At 38.9% G+C, this 16314-nt stretch overlaps 1 protein-coding gene across 2 annotated transcripts in view; it reads right to left on the bottom strand.

Annotated features, from left to right (window-relative positions):
* The window catches only part of TMEM64 (transmembrane protein 64), a 46961-nt gene that overhangs the window by 3188 nt on the left and 27459 nt on the right, over positions 1–16314 (bottom strand). Inside the window, exon 3 of one of the 2 annotated variants that reach the window (XM_024115922.2) lies at positions 8060–10651. The exons of the other annotated variant lie outside the window; for it this stretch is intronic. Coding sequence (XP_023971690.1) covers positions 10460–10651 — 192 coding nt within the window. The 3' untranslated portion in view covers positions 8060–10459. Of the gene's footprint in view, positions 1–8059; positions 10652–16314 lie in introns of those variants that run through there. 2 annotated transcript variants of the gene reach the window in all.

The following is a 16314-nucleotide window of genomic DNA, read 5'->3' as shown; positions in this document are numbered from 1 at the left end:
GTGGCACATATATACAATGGAATATTACTCAGTCATAAAAAGAAATGAAACTGAGTTATTTGTAGTGAGGTGGATGGACGTAGAGTCTGTCATACAGAGTGAAGTAAGTCAGAAAGAGAAAAACAAATACTGTATGCTAACACATATATATGGAGCCTAAGGAAAAAAAAAAAAAAAAAGGTCATGAAGAACCTAGGGGTAAAGTGGGAATGGAGATGCAGACCTACTAGAGAATAGACTTGAGGATGTGGGGAGGGGAAAGTGTAGGCTGTGACAAGGTGAGAGAGTGGCATGGACATATATACACTACCAAACATAGAATAGCTAGCTAGTGGGAAGCAGCTGCATAGCACAGGGAGACCAGCTCGGTGCTTTGTGACCACCTAGAGGGGTGAGATAGGGAGGGTGGGAGGGAGGGAGACGCAAGAGGGAAGAGATATGGGAACATGTGTATATGTATAACTGATTCACTTTGTTATAAAGCAGAAACTAACACACCATTGTAAAGCAATTATACTCCAATAAAGATGTTAAAAAAAATAATCGTTCTTTGAAGCGGCAGGTCCAAGGCGCAGCTGCTGAATTCCAGGTCCTGATGCAAGCCTGTGCTGGGAGGGTCCACCTGTCCGGTGGCTTGGGAGGAAGGAGAGGCCCGCCAGAGAGCCGCTTTCTCGGGGCAGTGATGTCAGTTACGATCGGCAAAGCGCTGAGACTCGGGACGCAGGCTTCAAATGACATCAGTTGTCACTTTCACACTATGTCCAGAGGATGGAGGAGAGGTGACCAGGAAAGAGGCAGAACTGGCCGTTTGGGCCAGCCGGCCTGCCCCTGGCAGCCATGGGCAATAACTTCCTTCTAATGGTAAAGCCCTCGGAGTTTATTACAGAGACTTGGAAAATGCAGTGGAGTGTAAAGCATAGCCTCACAACTGGTCCTCGATCCAAGGGGTCTCGAGGGATAGCTCTTGTTTTTTTTTTATCTTCTGCGTTCCCTTCTACAAATATTAACTCTAAATATCACAAAATCAAAATGATATCAATTATTTAGGTTTGGATCCTGATTTTTATTTTAACCTAACAGCTATAGACAAATGTTTTCCCCTATCTTAAAATATTCCTTGAAAATAAGATTTCTATGGCTAGATAATATTCCCTTTTACAGGTATGCCATAAACTACAGATAATTTTTATGACTTGAACTGCCTGTGGCTATCCTTGGGGGCCACCTGAATAGTAATAACCCATTTCTCATTCCTCATGGGGCACTTGCTGTGCGTTTATTGGGCACCTACTGTGTGCCAGGCTTTGAACGTGGAACTTGCAGTCTAGTTAGCTCTGTCCTGGTCTGCTTCCCTCCCCTCACCGGGACCCCTTGCATTTCTGGAAGCTGGTCTTCAGGTGACACCCTACCTGCCTACCTACCCTCCCAAGGGAGCCCAGCCACTTCCTCTGCTGAGCACAGCACCAGGTTCTGCCAGCTCCTGCTCCCTGGCATCCACGGGGAGGGTCCAGGTGCCCCCTGCCCTGCCCTGTTGGGGTGCAGAGAGCCCACGCTTGGCTCCATGTGCCTTGCGGGGAAACAGATTTCTGGGGAGGAAGTGCAGCCTGGGCTGGGCTCTGGGGTCAGACAGCCCCAGGTTCAGCCTCAGCCCCACTTCCCTGCAGCTGTAACCTTGAGCAGGACAGTCAGCCCTGTAACCTTACTCTTCCTGTCTGTGAAATGGGGCAACAACGGTGCCGACTTCCTGTTTGCTCTGGGGATTTAGCGCCCTGGCACCGAGCCCTGCCCTCGAGGGAAAGTGGCTGTGGAAACAGCATGTCTAGCTTTGCCCTGAGCTCCCCTCTCCTGCACTGGGCAGTGTGGGCAGGGCCAGGCCGGCCCCCTCCAGATGGCAGAGGTTTGGCTACTGCATCCAGATTGTCCAGAGGGGAGTTAATTCTCTCCCTCGCTCAGACCACCATAGACCCAGCAGGGGAACCAGCTCAGGACAGGTGGTGACACAGAAATAAAAATAACGAATATCAGAGAACCCAACCCATGATGGCTCGACAGCCTGGGATTCATTTTTTCCTAAAGAAAGTCTCTATGTATAACTGATTCACTTTGTTATAAAGCAGAAACTAACACACCATTGTAAAGCAATTATACTCCAATAAAGATGTTAAAAAAAAATAAATAAAAAAATAAAAGCAAAAAAAAAAAAGAGACTACACAAGCAATGCAAATTTTTGAGTAGGTAAAGAAATGCAAATTTTTTTAAAAGCAGGCCCTTTTCTAATTAATTTCAATGTTGATTGTAATTTTCCATGCTCCCACTGCCAAGTTTATTGAGAGTGGTCTACATTTGCAGTCTTCATTTACACTTTAACACACTTGCACGTGGCTTGCACACCCCCTACTTGCTTGTAATTACTGCCACCAAGCTACCAATGACTGCCTAATTGTCAAACCCAATGAACACTTTCAAGTTTTTAACTTATTTGGCCTCTCTGTAGTATTTAACAGCCTCCTATTTCTCAAAACTTTTTCCTTCCATTGCCTATGACACTCCCTCCTGGTTGCTATTCTCTCTGGCTGCTCTTTATAAGTCTCCTAGTCACCATCATATTCACTTGGTGTCAAATCCACACCAAAAGCCTCAAATACCATCTATGTGTGTTGATAATTTCCAAACCTCCATTCCCAGCCCATATCTCTGGACCCACATATCCACTTAAGCAGTGTCTCTTGATCTCCATGCCTCATAGACATTTCAAACTCAACATCATCTCCCACACCTCCAAACTGCTCATAAATATGTCACCATTCACAGAACCTGAGGAGCCATCACAGCTTCTCCCCTCTTTTTGGCACCCTCATTCTATACTTACCAAATTTATTTTCTATACCTCTCAAATGTAACATTTTCTCATTTTTAATTTTTTTAAATTTTTTACTGTTATGTCTTATTTGTGGCCTTCATTATTTCTCCCCTGGTCAGTCTTCAGAGTGAGTAGTAGTCTCGACTCTTCAATTCCTCCAATATTCTTAGTGTCATATAAAATGCAGACTCAATTGCCACTTTGATATCTCTTCATCCATGAACATAAAATCCTAACTTCTTACTTTTTAATATTCTACATAAATCTATTCATATGATATATATGTGGGTATATAACACACACACATACACACACATCATATATGTAACTCTCCAGCCTTAATTCAATATTCCTACTTGCTCTCTATATTCTAGCTGTATTTAATTATTTGCCATGCTCTTGTGCTTTTGTCTTTAGAATGCTCTTCTTTCTCTTCCCTTGGACAATCTGCACTTATCCTTTCAAACTCAATTCAGTTATCACTAACTGTGGAATACTTTCCTACACTGGTTCATTTCCCTCCCCCTCCCCCCCCACGCCCTCTAGTTCCCTTTGTCCTTGCTGCAACTCCTGATTCTAATTTAAACTTCTGCCTCTATGGTATAAACATTTATCATGGATCTGATCACATTTTATTGCAATTGTTCCTTTACTCTTCTACCTTTCCCACTAAATGATAGTTCCTCTAGTATTATTCCTATCTCTCTAACTCCAAAGCCTAGCAGAATGTCTGATATCTAGCTAATTTTTTTTCAGTATTTTCTGAAAAAATAACTGACAATGAAAATTCAGAAAATTCAAATCTTGATAAAAGGGTAATATTGGCATCACAAACCACAATAAGGCAATAAACTTAAAGTCAACTGTTTATGAAGGAAATAACTTAGGTTCATATCAATTCAAATAAGTCTAAGTTATATGTTGGCTTAAAAAATTAAAAGAGCTGCTGGTAGAGAAAGCAGTCCACTGGGGAAAACTTAACTAGACTGAAAACTCCTTCATTTTCCAAAAACCCAGCAAACAAACAAAACCAACCCTCAAATAGCATAAAGTAGGATAAATTACAGGTTTCTTTGGTGAAATTTGTTTTCTTATTAGAATTTAGAAAGTGGCTAGCCTCACAGACATGAATAGAGTCTATGAGGTGTAAAGGAAGAGGAGAGACATAAATATACTGATGCACCAATTCAAACTATGTACACAATAAGGAAAAGAATAAAATTCCTGTCTGCACAACTTTCACCTTTTACCTAAAAAGACTAAGACACATAACAAATGTGTCTTAGTCTTAATTTGTCACAGATCCCTTTGAGAACCATGTACTTTACAGCCTCTATCTGCAAAAAAACAATAAGCTAAATAAATCTTCTTTAGAAAACTTCCCCAACCTCTACCTAAATACAGTGATCTAAGTACTCCTTTCACTAATTACTCAATTTGTGCTATAATTTTTCACTGATATTTTACCCTGTACATATTATATAGTAGTTATTTTGTGTATATGTTGTCTCTCCAACTTCACTGTGTGCTCTGTAAACACAGGAGCCAGGTAAAAATTTTAATACTCTCCCCTATTCTGGTCCATAAATGATCAACTCAATGTAGTCTGCCAAATATACACTCAAATAGTCAAAGTGCTTCTCAACTCCTAAAAGGTTGGCTTTGGGTAATAATACCTAACCCTTATTATATACTTACTATCACCAGGTATTACTCTCAGCACTTAACCCATTTTAATCTCTTTAATTCTCACATTTACCCCACGAGGTAGCCTATCACCCAGGTGAGGAAACTGAACCACAGAGAGAAGTTAAGAAACTTCTTAATGTTTCAAGGTCATGTAGCCAGGAAGCAGTGGTATTGGGATTTGACCACTGGCAGTTGGCCTTAAGAGAGCCAACTTCAATATTGTAATATATGACCTCGAGTACTTGAACAGAATAGCTATCAATTGGGATGGTTTAATAGGAGGATGACTTCTACCATGCCAAAGAAAGGAATATAGGTTCATTTTACCTATTTAAAAAAAATTAGTGCAATTTTCCGCACTTTCCTTTTGGCTTTATTACCTTCATTCTCTCTCCTCTTCATTTCTTCTCTATTAGTCCCCCACACCAGCTCTCCACCACCATCAAAATAACCCATCTTAAGCTAGTCGGTTTCTTTTCACATTTTTCTCTCTACTCACTTAATCCAATATGGAGAGATGCACCTATTCATATGCACACAAATTCATGTATAGAAAGTCACATACAGAAACTCATGCACAGGAAAGTGAGATAGGACTTTGTCTCAAAAATGTAGTATTTTTACTTAGTTTTCTGCATCTCATTTATTTCACAAAACAATACTTCCTGGAAATCCCTCCAATTTACTGGCATAAATCTGGTTCTTCCTTTCTAAGGAAGTGGCTAGTCAATCTCCCATGGATGGAACATTATTTATTTAGCCATTCCCCTATGAACTGTGTTCACTTTGTCTCCAGTTGTTTGGCATAAGAACAAGGCTGCAATTAATATGGGGCATCAGAAATGCCAGAGGTGGAATGTGAAGTAGGCTCACTGCGAATTCTTTCGAGGAAGTTTGCAGGAAGCTTCTCTGTATATGGTCTTCCTGAATTCTCTCCTCTTAGAGCAGCAAGGAACATTAAGGTCATTCAGCTCCTTCTCAGCCTTTTAGAGGTCAGGGAGAGCTGACATATTTTTGTGGGACCGATATCAAACTTCCATTCGGAAACCCACAGATTTCAAAGCTGAAGTCTCCCCAAGATCTGCAGCTTTCCAGTCTTTCTTACCAGCAGTTGCCAGCCCATGCAGGAGAAACTCCTGCTCTGGTTTTCTATAACAAGAGCCCCACAAACTCATAATAGAGTTGATCCTAGCAGCCAAGTGGAGGGAAGCAAAGACACTCGCAGGTTCAATGTTACCAGAATCTGTTCCAAGTCCATTTAATAATTTAATGCACTGCTATGAAACCTACCTAGAATGCTGATTCCAAGCAAAGCTGTCCTATTATATATTTAAAGTAGAAATATGATGACATAAAATGAGTTAGTTAACTTAAAATCAGAATAATGAACTGAAAAACCTTAGTGGAAAACCACTCAGTTCCCTGTCCTCCCAGCTGTGGTCAACTTGAGTGCAGGATTGTAAGAAATGAGCATGAAACAGGCCATGCATCAAAACATTTCTACTGAAAATGGCTTTATAACTAACAAAGACAGAATCAAAGAATTCACTCTTATGATGGTTATGAGTTTTATGCATCCTCGGATAAATATATTTACATTAAAACATACCACTCTAATTGTATACCTACTTCAAGAATTTTATAATTTTCAAATTACTCTTTTTTTTGGTTCAATACATATTCTACTCACTTTTCTATTTAGCTTCGTGCATATTTTATGATTTTTAAGGCTTTCAACCAACAGGTTATCCCACAGAATATCAGTCACTGTTAAGACAGGAGTATCAGTTAGTAATTACTTAATTCAGATAATCAACTTTGTTGAAACATGACAGAATGATTAAATATAAATTTACCACCTACATATATCCTTTTTTAACACTATCACACATATAATGCTTTCCCTAAAAATGTTCAATATTTAACTCATAATACTGTATACTATCAAAATATGTTTTCCCCACACTCTTGAGTGCTGACAGGCACCCTCAGCCAAGGAGGGTGAGCATGGTAGAAAGTACTGTATAATCTTGGGTAATGAACACACTGCTAACACATTTATCCAGTGAGTGCTCCACTGCACCACCCCAGCTGAAGGCAGTCTGTAACATGTGGGGTCCCGTCTTTGGCCTATTTTATGTTCTAGCAAGCAATTTTGACCTAAAATGTCTAGGAAAAGTATACATGCAACAGGATGGGATCTGCTACAAATAAACAAGGACAAGTGTCTTTCTAATTATTAAGACAAAAGTTTTATGGCAGCTGGAATATCCTGTGGAACAAGTGATTCCACTCCCTTCTTTTAAGCTTTTCAGGTTAAAGACATGACCTTTAAAAAAATTATATCCTAAACAGTTTATTATAACAGAAATTAGCAATGTCCAATTTAAAAACCAGATAGTGTTATTCAGACTACCATTCTGGTACACTGAGTGGCCTGTGTCTGAAACAAAATTCCATCATTGAAGTCATCAACCTAGGTCAGTATCATTGCTCCTGAGGTCCTCATTAAACCTCTCTTATTCTCTGCAAATGCTGACTGGTTTTGAACAGCATGGATTTACCATGCATCTCAGGATTTATCTGCATCATCCTGGCACATACCTAGCAACTTTCAGCATTCTAAAGAAAGTCCCACAAATACTGACGTATGTAAGCCATAGCACCTTTCCTAAGAATAGTTCCAATCAGCATTGCGCATTAACAAACACATACTGGTATATGCTTGTAGCTCCACCACCTAGCTCAGTTAGAGAAATGGTAAATAAGAGTAGATACTGAACTTAATAGCTTCTCAGGGAGGGAAATGTTTTATAGTCATAGGCTTGATCCTATCAGGGGAAAGTCTTTTTAAAAGGTTTGCAGTTGGTTACAAAGTGCATAAAAGGAGAGTATGGTTAGTTCTGAACAAACCCACAAAGTCACTTCTGAACATAAACTCAAAATACACATTCTAAAGACAGAGATTTGGTTCTATTATTTTCACAAACCAAAGTACAGATTTCAAGTTATTTCACAAATCAGATGATCAAATGAAAATGGACATGAAAACATTTAGTAAATTATTATGTGTTTTAATTTTTTTAATTAAAAAAATTTTTTTTTTTACGGTATGCGGGCCTCGGGCCTAGCCGCTCCGTGGCATGTGGGATCTTCCCGGACCGGGGCATGAACCCGTGTCCCCTGCATCAGCAGGCGGATTCTCAACCACTGCACCACCAGGGAAGCCCTATGTAAGTGTTTTTAAAAAGAGGTGCTGCTGTTTAAAAATAATTTACATGACAGAACTTGGCAAAGAGTAAACAAAATCATTAGTAATAAACCAGAAAATGTGGAAAACTAAGAAAAAGGCCCAACGAATTAAAAATAGAACATATCTTTTATCAGATTTGAGACAAGGTATATTGTGTGTTTTTAAAAATATGCATAAACCAACTTTATACTGAACTTAAATGATTTGAGAAATCCAAAACATTTTCTCTTATAAATATATATTCTACGACTGGATGCAATATTTGGGCAACATAAAAGGATCCTGTAGAAATTTGTTGCTGCCAGAAATCTGGGATACAGGGTTAAAGATGGAGTGAATAAGGCATGGTAATGCTTTCTACAATTTATAGACAGCTCATATAAAAAACCAGCTATCAAATAGCATGACTATAAGGGATAGTAGTTTATGTGGAGGCTGGAGATGATGAACAAAAGGAAAACTGCAGCTTTAGATTAGTATTTTAGAAATAGTAAATCCATACTATTTTAAGTAAAAATGGATGATTTTATTATATAAAATTATGTTGGCAGAATACAGAAAAATTACTTCTCTTTTACCTTTACATATTTATTTTAAGTACTAAGCAAAATGCAACAGTTGGAAGAACTCATGACGACCTATCAAAAGGTATTCATTTGGCAAAATTATTCAAGTTACAAAATGCTAATTAAATAAATGCACTTCAAAATACATGAAGTGTAATACAAGTGTATGAAAGTAGTGATCTTAAATTATTGATTTCTTTACCAAAAACTAAACACAAACAAGAAGCACAAGAGGAATACTGTCAAGTTAGACAGAAAAGAATAAATCAAACATATTGTTTATTGGGCTAATTAAACTAAATAGTTTTTAAAGATAACCAAACAAGTAATTAGGATTCAAAAAATAATAATAATATTCCAATACTATATATTTTTTTCTACCAATAAAAGAAGGAAGGATTTGTAGGCCAATTGAATGCTATAGACCCAGGTGCCTATAAGATCATTTGCACTGAGTTCTTCTTGGTATGTACATATGAACGTCACTGTTACTCAAAGGTGAGCAAACTTAGGCATTATGAAGGACAGGAAAACTATTATACCTGCAACAGGGCAAAAAATTTACACATTAAAGTGGTCAAATGCATCTTTAGCATAAAACTAAAATAATCTGCTTACAAATAATTCTTTTGCACTTTAGTAAATCAGGGCAAAGTTTTTACCCTAATGAAAAGGCAAATGGGAGGTCTCTGATAAGGTGACATCTTCATAGCTAAAAAAGAAATACCTATCAGAAAATTTGCATTCATATCTATAATCTCCATTGTAAAAAAACCGAATCATTAAGTTCACAATTAAGCTATTTTAAAAATATAAGGTGATAAATGAATAATATGTCATATGAATCATATTGCCAAATCATTATATTCCATACACATAAGTGCTAGTAATAAATACACTCAATTCATTCTACAGGAGAAAGAATTGCGAGACTTAATTTCACATTTCAGAATTCCTGAGTCTTATCAGAGAAAAATAAGTACCAAAAACTAAACAAAATAAGCCTACTCTACAGTACGGCAAATAATACAAATCTGGGCATTAAGTTAACATTACTTATAGTTTTAAAGATGAAGACTATGGGAAAAATATATATGTACTTCAATGGAATTATAAACATGATTTTAAAGCTTGGTTTTTTAGAAAGGTGTTTTGATCAAACAAGGCCACCTGAGTGACATCTTCAATGATGGTAAGCCCACCACTTTAAAGGAATAACATCTTTATTTCAAAGTCTAATTATGAATATAAAAAGAAAGAGAAGTTTATTTTAATAAAATGTTTTAGTAAGACTGCAATAGAACAGCCCTTTGATGGAAGACCTAAGGAGGGTAAAACCAATGTAATGAAATTAGAACACAAGTCCTAATTTGAGCCACCACCCATTTAAATAATTTCCCTTTTGCTTTGCATATTACACAGTGAAATTAAAAAAGGTATCTTAAGAGCACTTTAGTCCCACAATGTAGGATTTAAGCTTGTGTGTATCGGTATAAATGGCCCTGCAACAATATGATCCTTACAAAAATACATTCAAACAAAAGTTCATGTCTATTTTCTAATTAGCAAGGAAAAGGAAAGCAAAGTGGTCCCACCTAAAACAATTAGAAAAAAAAACAAACACCGTTTATCCTTTCTGGAAAGACTACCAAAGCAAAGAATGTCCAATAATATTATATATTTAAAATTGCATACTTTTACTCATCTTTGTAAGTAAGAAAGATGCTTACAACTATTCATAGACTTTATAAATAAAGGCAATAAGCAAAAAAATATTTGGATTATTTCTCTGTTCATAAGTACCCATAAAGAAAACAATGAAGAAAAACTAAAGTGCAGACCTATAGGCCATTATGGGTATAATAAATGATAAAGAGTTGCAGCCAAAATTGCATCTACATTTACACTTACCTATCCAGAAAATTATTCTTGCTTTATAAAAAATGTGCAATTTAAAAACTAGTCAGTTTCTGTTTTGTTTTGTTTTTTTGTGCTGTAACACAATTAGAACTTGCATCTGCCCACTAGCGAGGGGACTGCTAGACCTTGGACCGCACACTAGGCTCTAACAATCATACATTTCATTAGAATCATACAATATTGATTCCACCTCCAGAAAATGTTAGGGTCCTCTTGCTGTAGAATGAAGAGCCACTGATATTTGGTTGATTGCCTTTAACCAGAGAGGTTTTCAGTTCCATTTCGCAAGCTACAATAGCTGCATTCAATTCCACTTGAGCTCGATGAACTACATAAAACATGAGGCCTATACTTATAATAATCTGTGAATAAAAATAAAACATTACAGTTAACAATATTTTACATGGAAAAAGGGGAGAAATATATCCAATAAATATTTGTCTTAGAAATGTTACAAACAGGATGCTTGTCAAATACAGTTAGGTAAAATTTTTAAATAGTTTACACACAGTTGTCATTTATTCTTCCTTTGGCTGCTGGGTGTGGAGGGCCAAAATCTACAGGGTAACCATTATATGGCATCCGGTTAACACAAGGCAACTATACATCCCTTTTAGTCCATATTAAATGATGTTTGTTTGATACAAGTCAAGCTTCTTTCTTTGTACCAAAAAGTTTCCTTCAAGGAATAAAAAAAAAATTCTACAATAGAGGTAAAGCTGGCTAAACTTTATTAATGTAATAATGTAGTATTATTTCTGTGCAGAACTATAAATGTCCATAGGTATTTCTAAGCCCACTTAGAGAGAAGCACTACCATTTGCAAATGACCTACCTGGTGCAGCCAAAATTAAAAATATTAAGAAACACTTTTAAAAAATGAAATACTGGACTTCCCTGGTGGTGCAGTGGTTAAGAATCCACCTGCCAATGCAGGGGACACAGGTTCAAGCCCTGGTCCGGGAAAATCCCACTTGCCACGGCGCAACTAAGCCTGTGTGCCAAAACTACTGAGCCTGTGCTCTAGAGCCCGCGAGCCACAGCTACTGAGCCCGCGTGCCACAACTACTGAATCCTGTGTGCCTAGAGCCCATGCTCCACAAGAGAAGCCACCATATGAGAAGCCCACGCACTGCAACAAAAAGTAGCCCCTGCTTGCCACAACTAGAGAAAGCCCGCACACAGCAATGAAGACCCAACGCGGCCAAAAATAAATAAATTAATTTAAACAATTTTTTAAAAATGAAATGCCAATAAGCTTCAAAAGAAATTAACTAGAGATTGTGAACACAAAACTGTCTATACTTTTCAAAACAAAAACAAAGGAACATGGTGAGGGGAAAAATGCCAGTCAAAGGGATAACTAGAAAAAGAATTAAACTGAAAATCAGGTTCTAGTCTTGGTTTAGCCACTCACTAGTGCTGTGATTTCAGGTAAGTCCCTTTAAACCACATGGCTTCTCCCACTGTCTAAAAGTTGTCCCTCTGTGCTTAAACAATCTACATACAATTCAGCACAATGAATGTCTAAGCAGTCTACATCTTTTAAATGGTATTTATTCCAAAGTTCATTTTAAAGCAGTTCTTTAGAGTTTGGAGCAAACATTCTCAGTAGATATTGTTTAATGTCCCAGCAAGCTTTCAAAGGCTGCTCTAAGCATAGTGATCCTTAAATATAACACTGTTTCAATTAAGCCTACCTATAATTTTATGGGAGAAATAGTCTAGATACAAGTGTTGAGGGAGGTAGGGGGAAGGGCAGGATACTGGGAGTAAGGTAGGTTGAGTAGATGGGGGAACCTGGAACTTGCACAAGGGAATCTGTACATTAAGCGAATACCCATTACTTAACACAATTCTAAGCAAATTAGTTATTTTATTTTTTATGTTATAGGAAACAAAGATATTTATTTTATTCATCCTTATTTAAAACATTTTCTTTCTTTAATATTTTAATTTTATTGGAGTATAGTTGATTTACAATGTTGTGTTAGTTTTAGATGTATAGCAAAGTGATTCAGTTACACATACACATACATTCATTCTTTTTTAGAGTCTTTTCTCATATAGGCTACAACAGAATATTGAGTAGAGTTTCCTGTGCTATACAGTAGGTCCTTGTTGGTTATCTATCTTATATATAGTAGTGTACGTATGTTCACCCCAAGCTCCTGATTTATCCCTCCCTTGCCATTTTCCCTTTTGTAACCATAAATTTGTTTTTGATGTCTGTTAAGTCTGTTTCTGTTTTGTAAATAAGTTCATTTGTATCTTTTTTAAAAATCAGATTCCACATATGAGTGATATAATATGACATTTGTCTTTCTCTGTCTGACTTACCTCACTTACTATGATAATCTCTAGGTCCATCCATGTTGCTGCAAATGGCATTATTTCATTCTTTTTTATGGCTTAGTAGTTATTTCACTGTATATATGTACCACATCTTTTTTATCCATTCCTCTGTTGATGGACATTTGGGTTGCTTCCATGTCTTGGCTATTGTAAATAGTGCTGCAATGAACACTGGGGTGCATGTATCCTTTTGGATTACGGTTTTCTCCGGATATACGCCCAGGAGTGGGATTGCTAGAGCATATGGTAGTTCTATTTTAAGTTTTTAAGAAACCTCCATACTGTTCTTCATAGTGGTTCTACCAATTTACATTCCCACCAACACTGTAAAAGGGTTCCTTTCAAATTAGTTATTTTAAACATACGCCTTGGCTGGGAGCTGAGCCTCGGGCTTCAATCAGATCCCAGGGAGAGGTCTGGAGTTGGCAGAGTGAAAACAGCCTGAAGGGGTTAGTGCACCACGGCTAGCCAGGAGGGAGTCCGGGAGAAGTCTGGAGCTGCCGAAGAGGCAAAAGACCTTTTCTTCCCTCTTTGCTTCCTGGTGCGCGAGGAGAGGGGTTTAAGCGCGCCGCTTAAAGGAGCTCCAGAAACGGGCGCGGAGCTGCCGAAGAGACAGGAGACTTTTTCGTGCCTCTTTGTTTCCTGGGGTGCGAGGAGAGGGGATTAAGCACACCGCGTAATGGAGCTCCAGAAACGGGCGCGAGCCGCGGCTGTCAGCGCGGACACCAGAGACGGGTGTGGGACGCTAGGGCTGCTGCTGCCGCCACCAAGAGGCCTGTGTGCGAGCACAGGTCACTCTCCACACCTCCCCTCCCGGGAGCCTGTGCAGCCCGCCACTGCTGGGGTCCTGGGATCCAGGGACAGCTTCCCCGGGAGAACGCGCGGCGCACCTCGGGCTGGTGCAGAGTCACGCCGGCCTCTGCCACCGCAGGCTCGCCCCACATTCGTGCCCCTCCCTCCCGCTGGCCTGTGCCAGAGCCCCCGAATCAGCTGCTCCTTTAACCCCGTCCTGTCTGAGCGAAGAGCAGACGCCCGCGGACTACCTATGCGCAGAGGCGGGGCCAAGTCCAAAGCTGAACCCCAGGAGCTGTGCGAACAAAGAGGAGAGGGGGAGGTCTCTCCCAGCAGCCTCAGAAGCAGCGGATTACCCAGCAGCCTCAGAAGCAGCAGATTAAAGCTCCACAATCAACTTGAAGTGCCCTGCATCTGTGGAAAACCTGAATAGACAGCGAAATATCCCAAGTTGAGGAGGTGGACTTTGGGAGCAAGATATATTACTATTTTCCCCTTTTTTTCTTTTTGTGAGTGTGTATGTGTGTGCGGCTGTGTGAGATTTTGTCTGTATAGCTTTGCTTTCACCGTTTGTCCTAGGGTTCTGAACGACCCGGTTTTTTTTTTATAAAATTTTTCTTCTTAATAATTATTTTTTATTTTAATAACTATATTTTATCCTACTTTATTTTGTCTTCTTCCTTTCTTCCATTCTTTCTTCCTTTCTTTCTTCCCTCTTTCCTCCCTTCCTTCCTTTCTTCCTCCTTTCCTTCCTCCCTTTCTTCCTCCCTTCCTTCCTCCCTTCCTTCCTTCCTTCCTTTCCTTTCTATTTTTTCTCCCTTTTATTTTGAGCCGTGTGGATTAAAGGCTCTTCGCGCTCCAGCCAGTCGTCAGGGCTATGTCTCTGACGTGGGAGAACCAACCTCAGGACACTGGTCCACAAGAGAACTCCCAGCTCCACGCAATATCAAATGGAGAAAATCTCCCAGAGATCTCCATCTCAACACCAAGACCCAGCTCCACTCAAGGTCCAGCAACGAACAGTGCTGGACACCCTATCCCCAACAAAGAGCAAGACAGGTCTACGGCTCCATCCATTAGCAGAGAGGCTGCCTAAAATCATAATAAGCCTACCAACATGCCCGAACACACCACCAGACGTGGACCTGCCCACCAGAAAGACAAGATCCACCCTCATCCACCAGAACAGAGGCACTAGTCCCCCCAGCCAGGAAACCTACTCAACCCACTGAACCAACCTTAGCCACTGGGGACAGCCACCAAAACCAACGGGAACTACGAACCTGCAGCCTGCAAAAAGGAGACCCCAAACACAGTAAGATAAGCAAAATGAGAAGACAGAAAAACACACAGCAGATGAAGGAGCAAGATAAAATCACACCAGACCTAACAAATGAAGAGGAAATAGGCAGTCTACCTGAAAAAGAATTCAGAATAATGATAGTAAAGATGATCCAAAATCTTGGAAATAGAATAGACAAATTGCAAGAAACATTTAAAAAGGACCTAGAAGAACGAAAGAGGAAGCAAGCAAGGATGAGCAACACAATAAATGAAATTAAAAATACTCTAGATGGGATCAATAGCAGAATAACTGAGGCAGAAGAACGGATAAGTGACTGGGAAGATAAAATAGTGGAAATAACTACTGCAGAGCAGAATAAAGAAAAAAGAATGAAAAGAACTGAGGACAGTCTCAGAGACCTCTGGGACAACATTAAACGCACCAACATTTGAATTATAGGGGTCCCAGAAGAAGAAGAGAAAAAGAAAGGGACTGAGAAAATATTTGAAGAGATTATAGTTGAAAACTTCCCTAATATAGGAAAGGAAATAGTCAATCAAGTCCAGGAAGCACAGAGATTCTCATACAGGATAAATCCAAGGAGAAACACGCCAAGACACATAATAATCAAACTGTCAAAAATTAATTACAAAGAAAACATATTAAGAGAAGCAAGGGAAAAACAACAAATAACACACAAGGGAATCCCCATAAGGTTAAGAGCTGATCTTTCAGCAGAAACTCTGCAAGCCAGAAGGGAGTGGCAGGACATATTTAAAGTGATGAAGGAGAAAAACCTACAACCAAGATTACTCTACCCAGCAAGGATCTCATTCAGATTTGAAGGAGAAATTAAAACGTTTACAGAAAGCAAAAGCTGAGAGAGTTCAGCACCACCAAACCAGCTTTACAACAAATGCTAAAGGAACTTCTCTAAGCAAGAAACACAAGAGAAGGAAAAGACCTACAAGAACAACCCGAAACAATTCAGTAAATGGTAATAGAACCATACATATCGATAATTACCTTAAATGTAAATGGATTAAATGCTCCCACCAAAAGACACAGACTGGCTGAATGGATACAAAAACAAGACCCATATATATGCTGTCTACAAGAGACCCACTTCAGACCTAGGGACACATACAGACTGAAAGTGAGGGGATGGAAAAAGATATTCCATGCAAATGGAAATCAGAAGAAAGCTGGAGTAGCAATTCTCATATCAGACAAAATAGACTTTAAAGTAAAAACTATAACAAGAGACAAAGAAGGACACTATATAATGATCAAGGGATCGATCCATGAAGAAGATATAACAATTGTAAATATTTATGCACCCAACATAGGAGCACCTCAATACATAAGGCAAATACTAACAGCCATAAAAGGGGAAATCGACAGTAACACAATCATAGTAGGGGACTTTAACACCCCACTTTCACCAATGGACAGATCATCCAAAATGAAAATAAATAAGGAAACACAAGCTTTAAATGATACATTACACAAGATGGACTTAATTGATATTTATAGGACATTCCATCCAAAAACAACAGAATACACATTCTTCTCAAGTGCTCATGGAACACT

Source organism: Physeter macrocephalus, chromosome 15 (genome assembly GCF_002837175.3).
Source record: "Physeter macrocephalus isolate SW-GA chromosome 15, ASM283717v5, whole genome shotgun sequence".
NCBI lineage: Eukaryota > Metazoa > Chordata > Mammalia > Artiodactyla > Physeteridae > Physeter > Physeter macrocephalus.
This window is presented reverse-complemented; position numbering and strand designations above follow the sequence as displayed.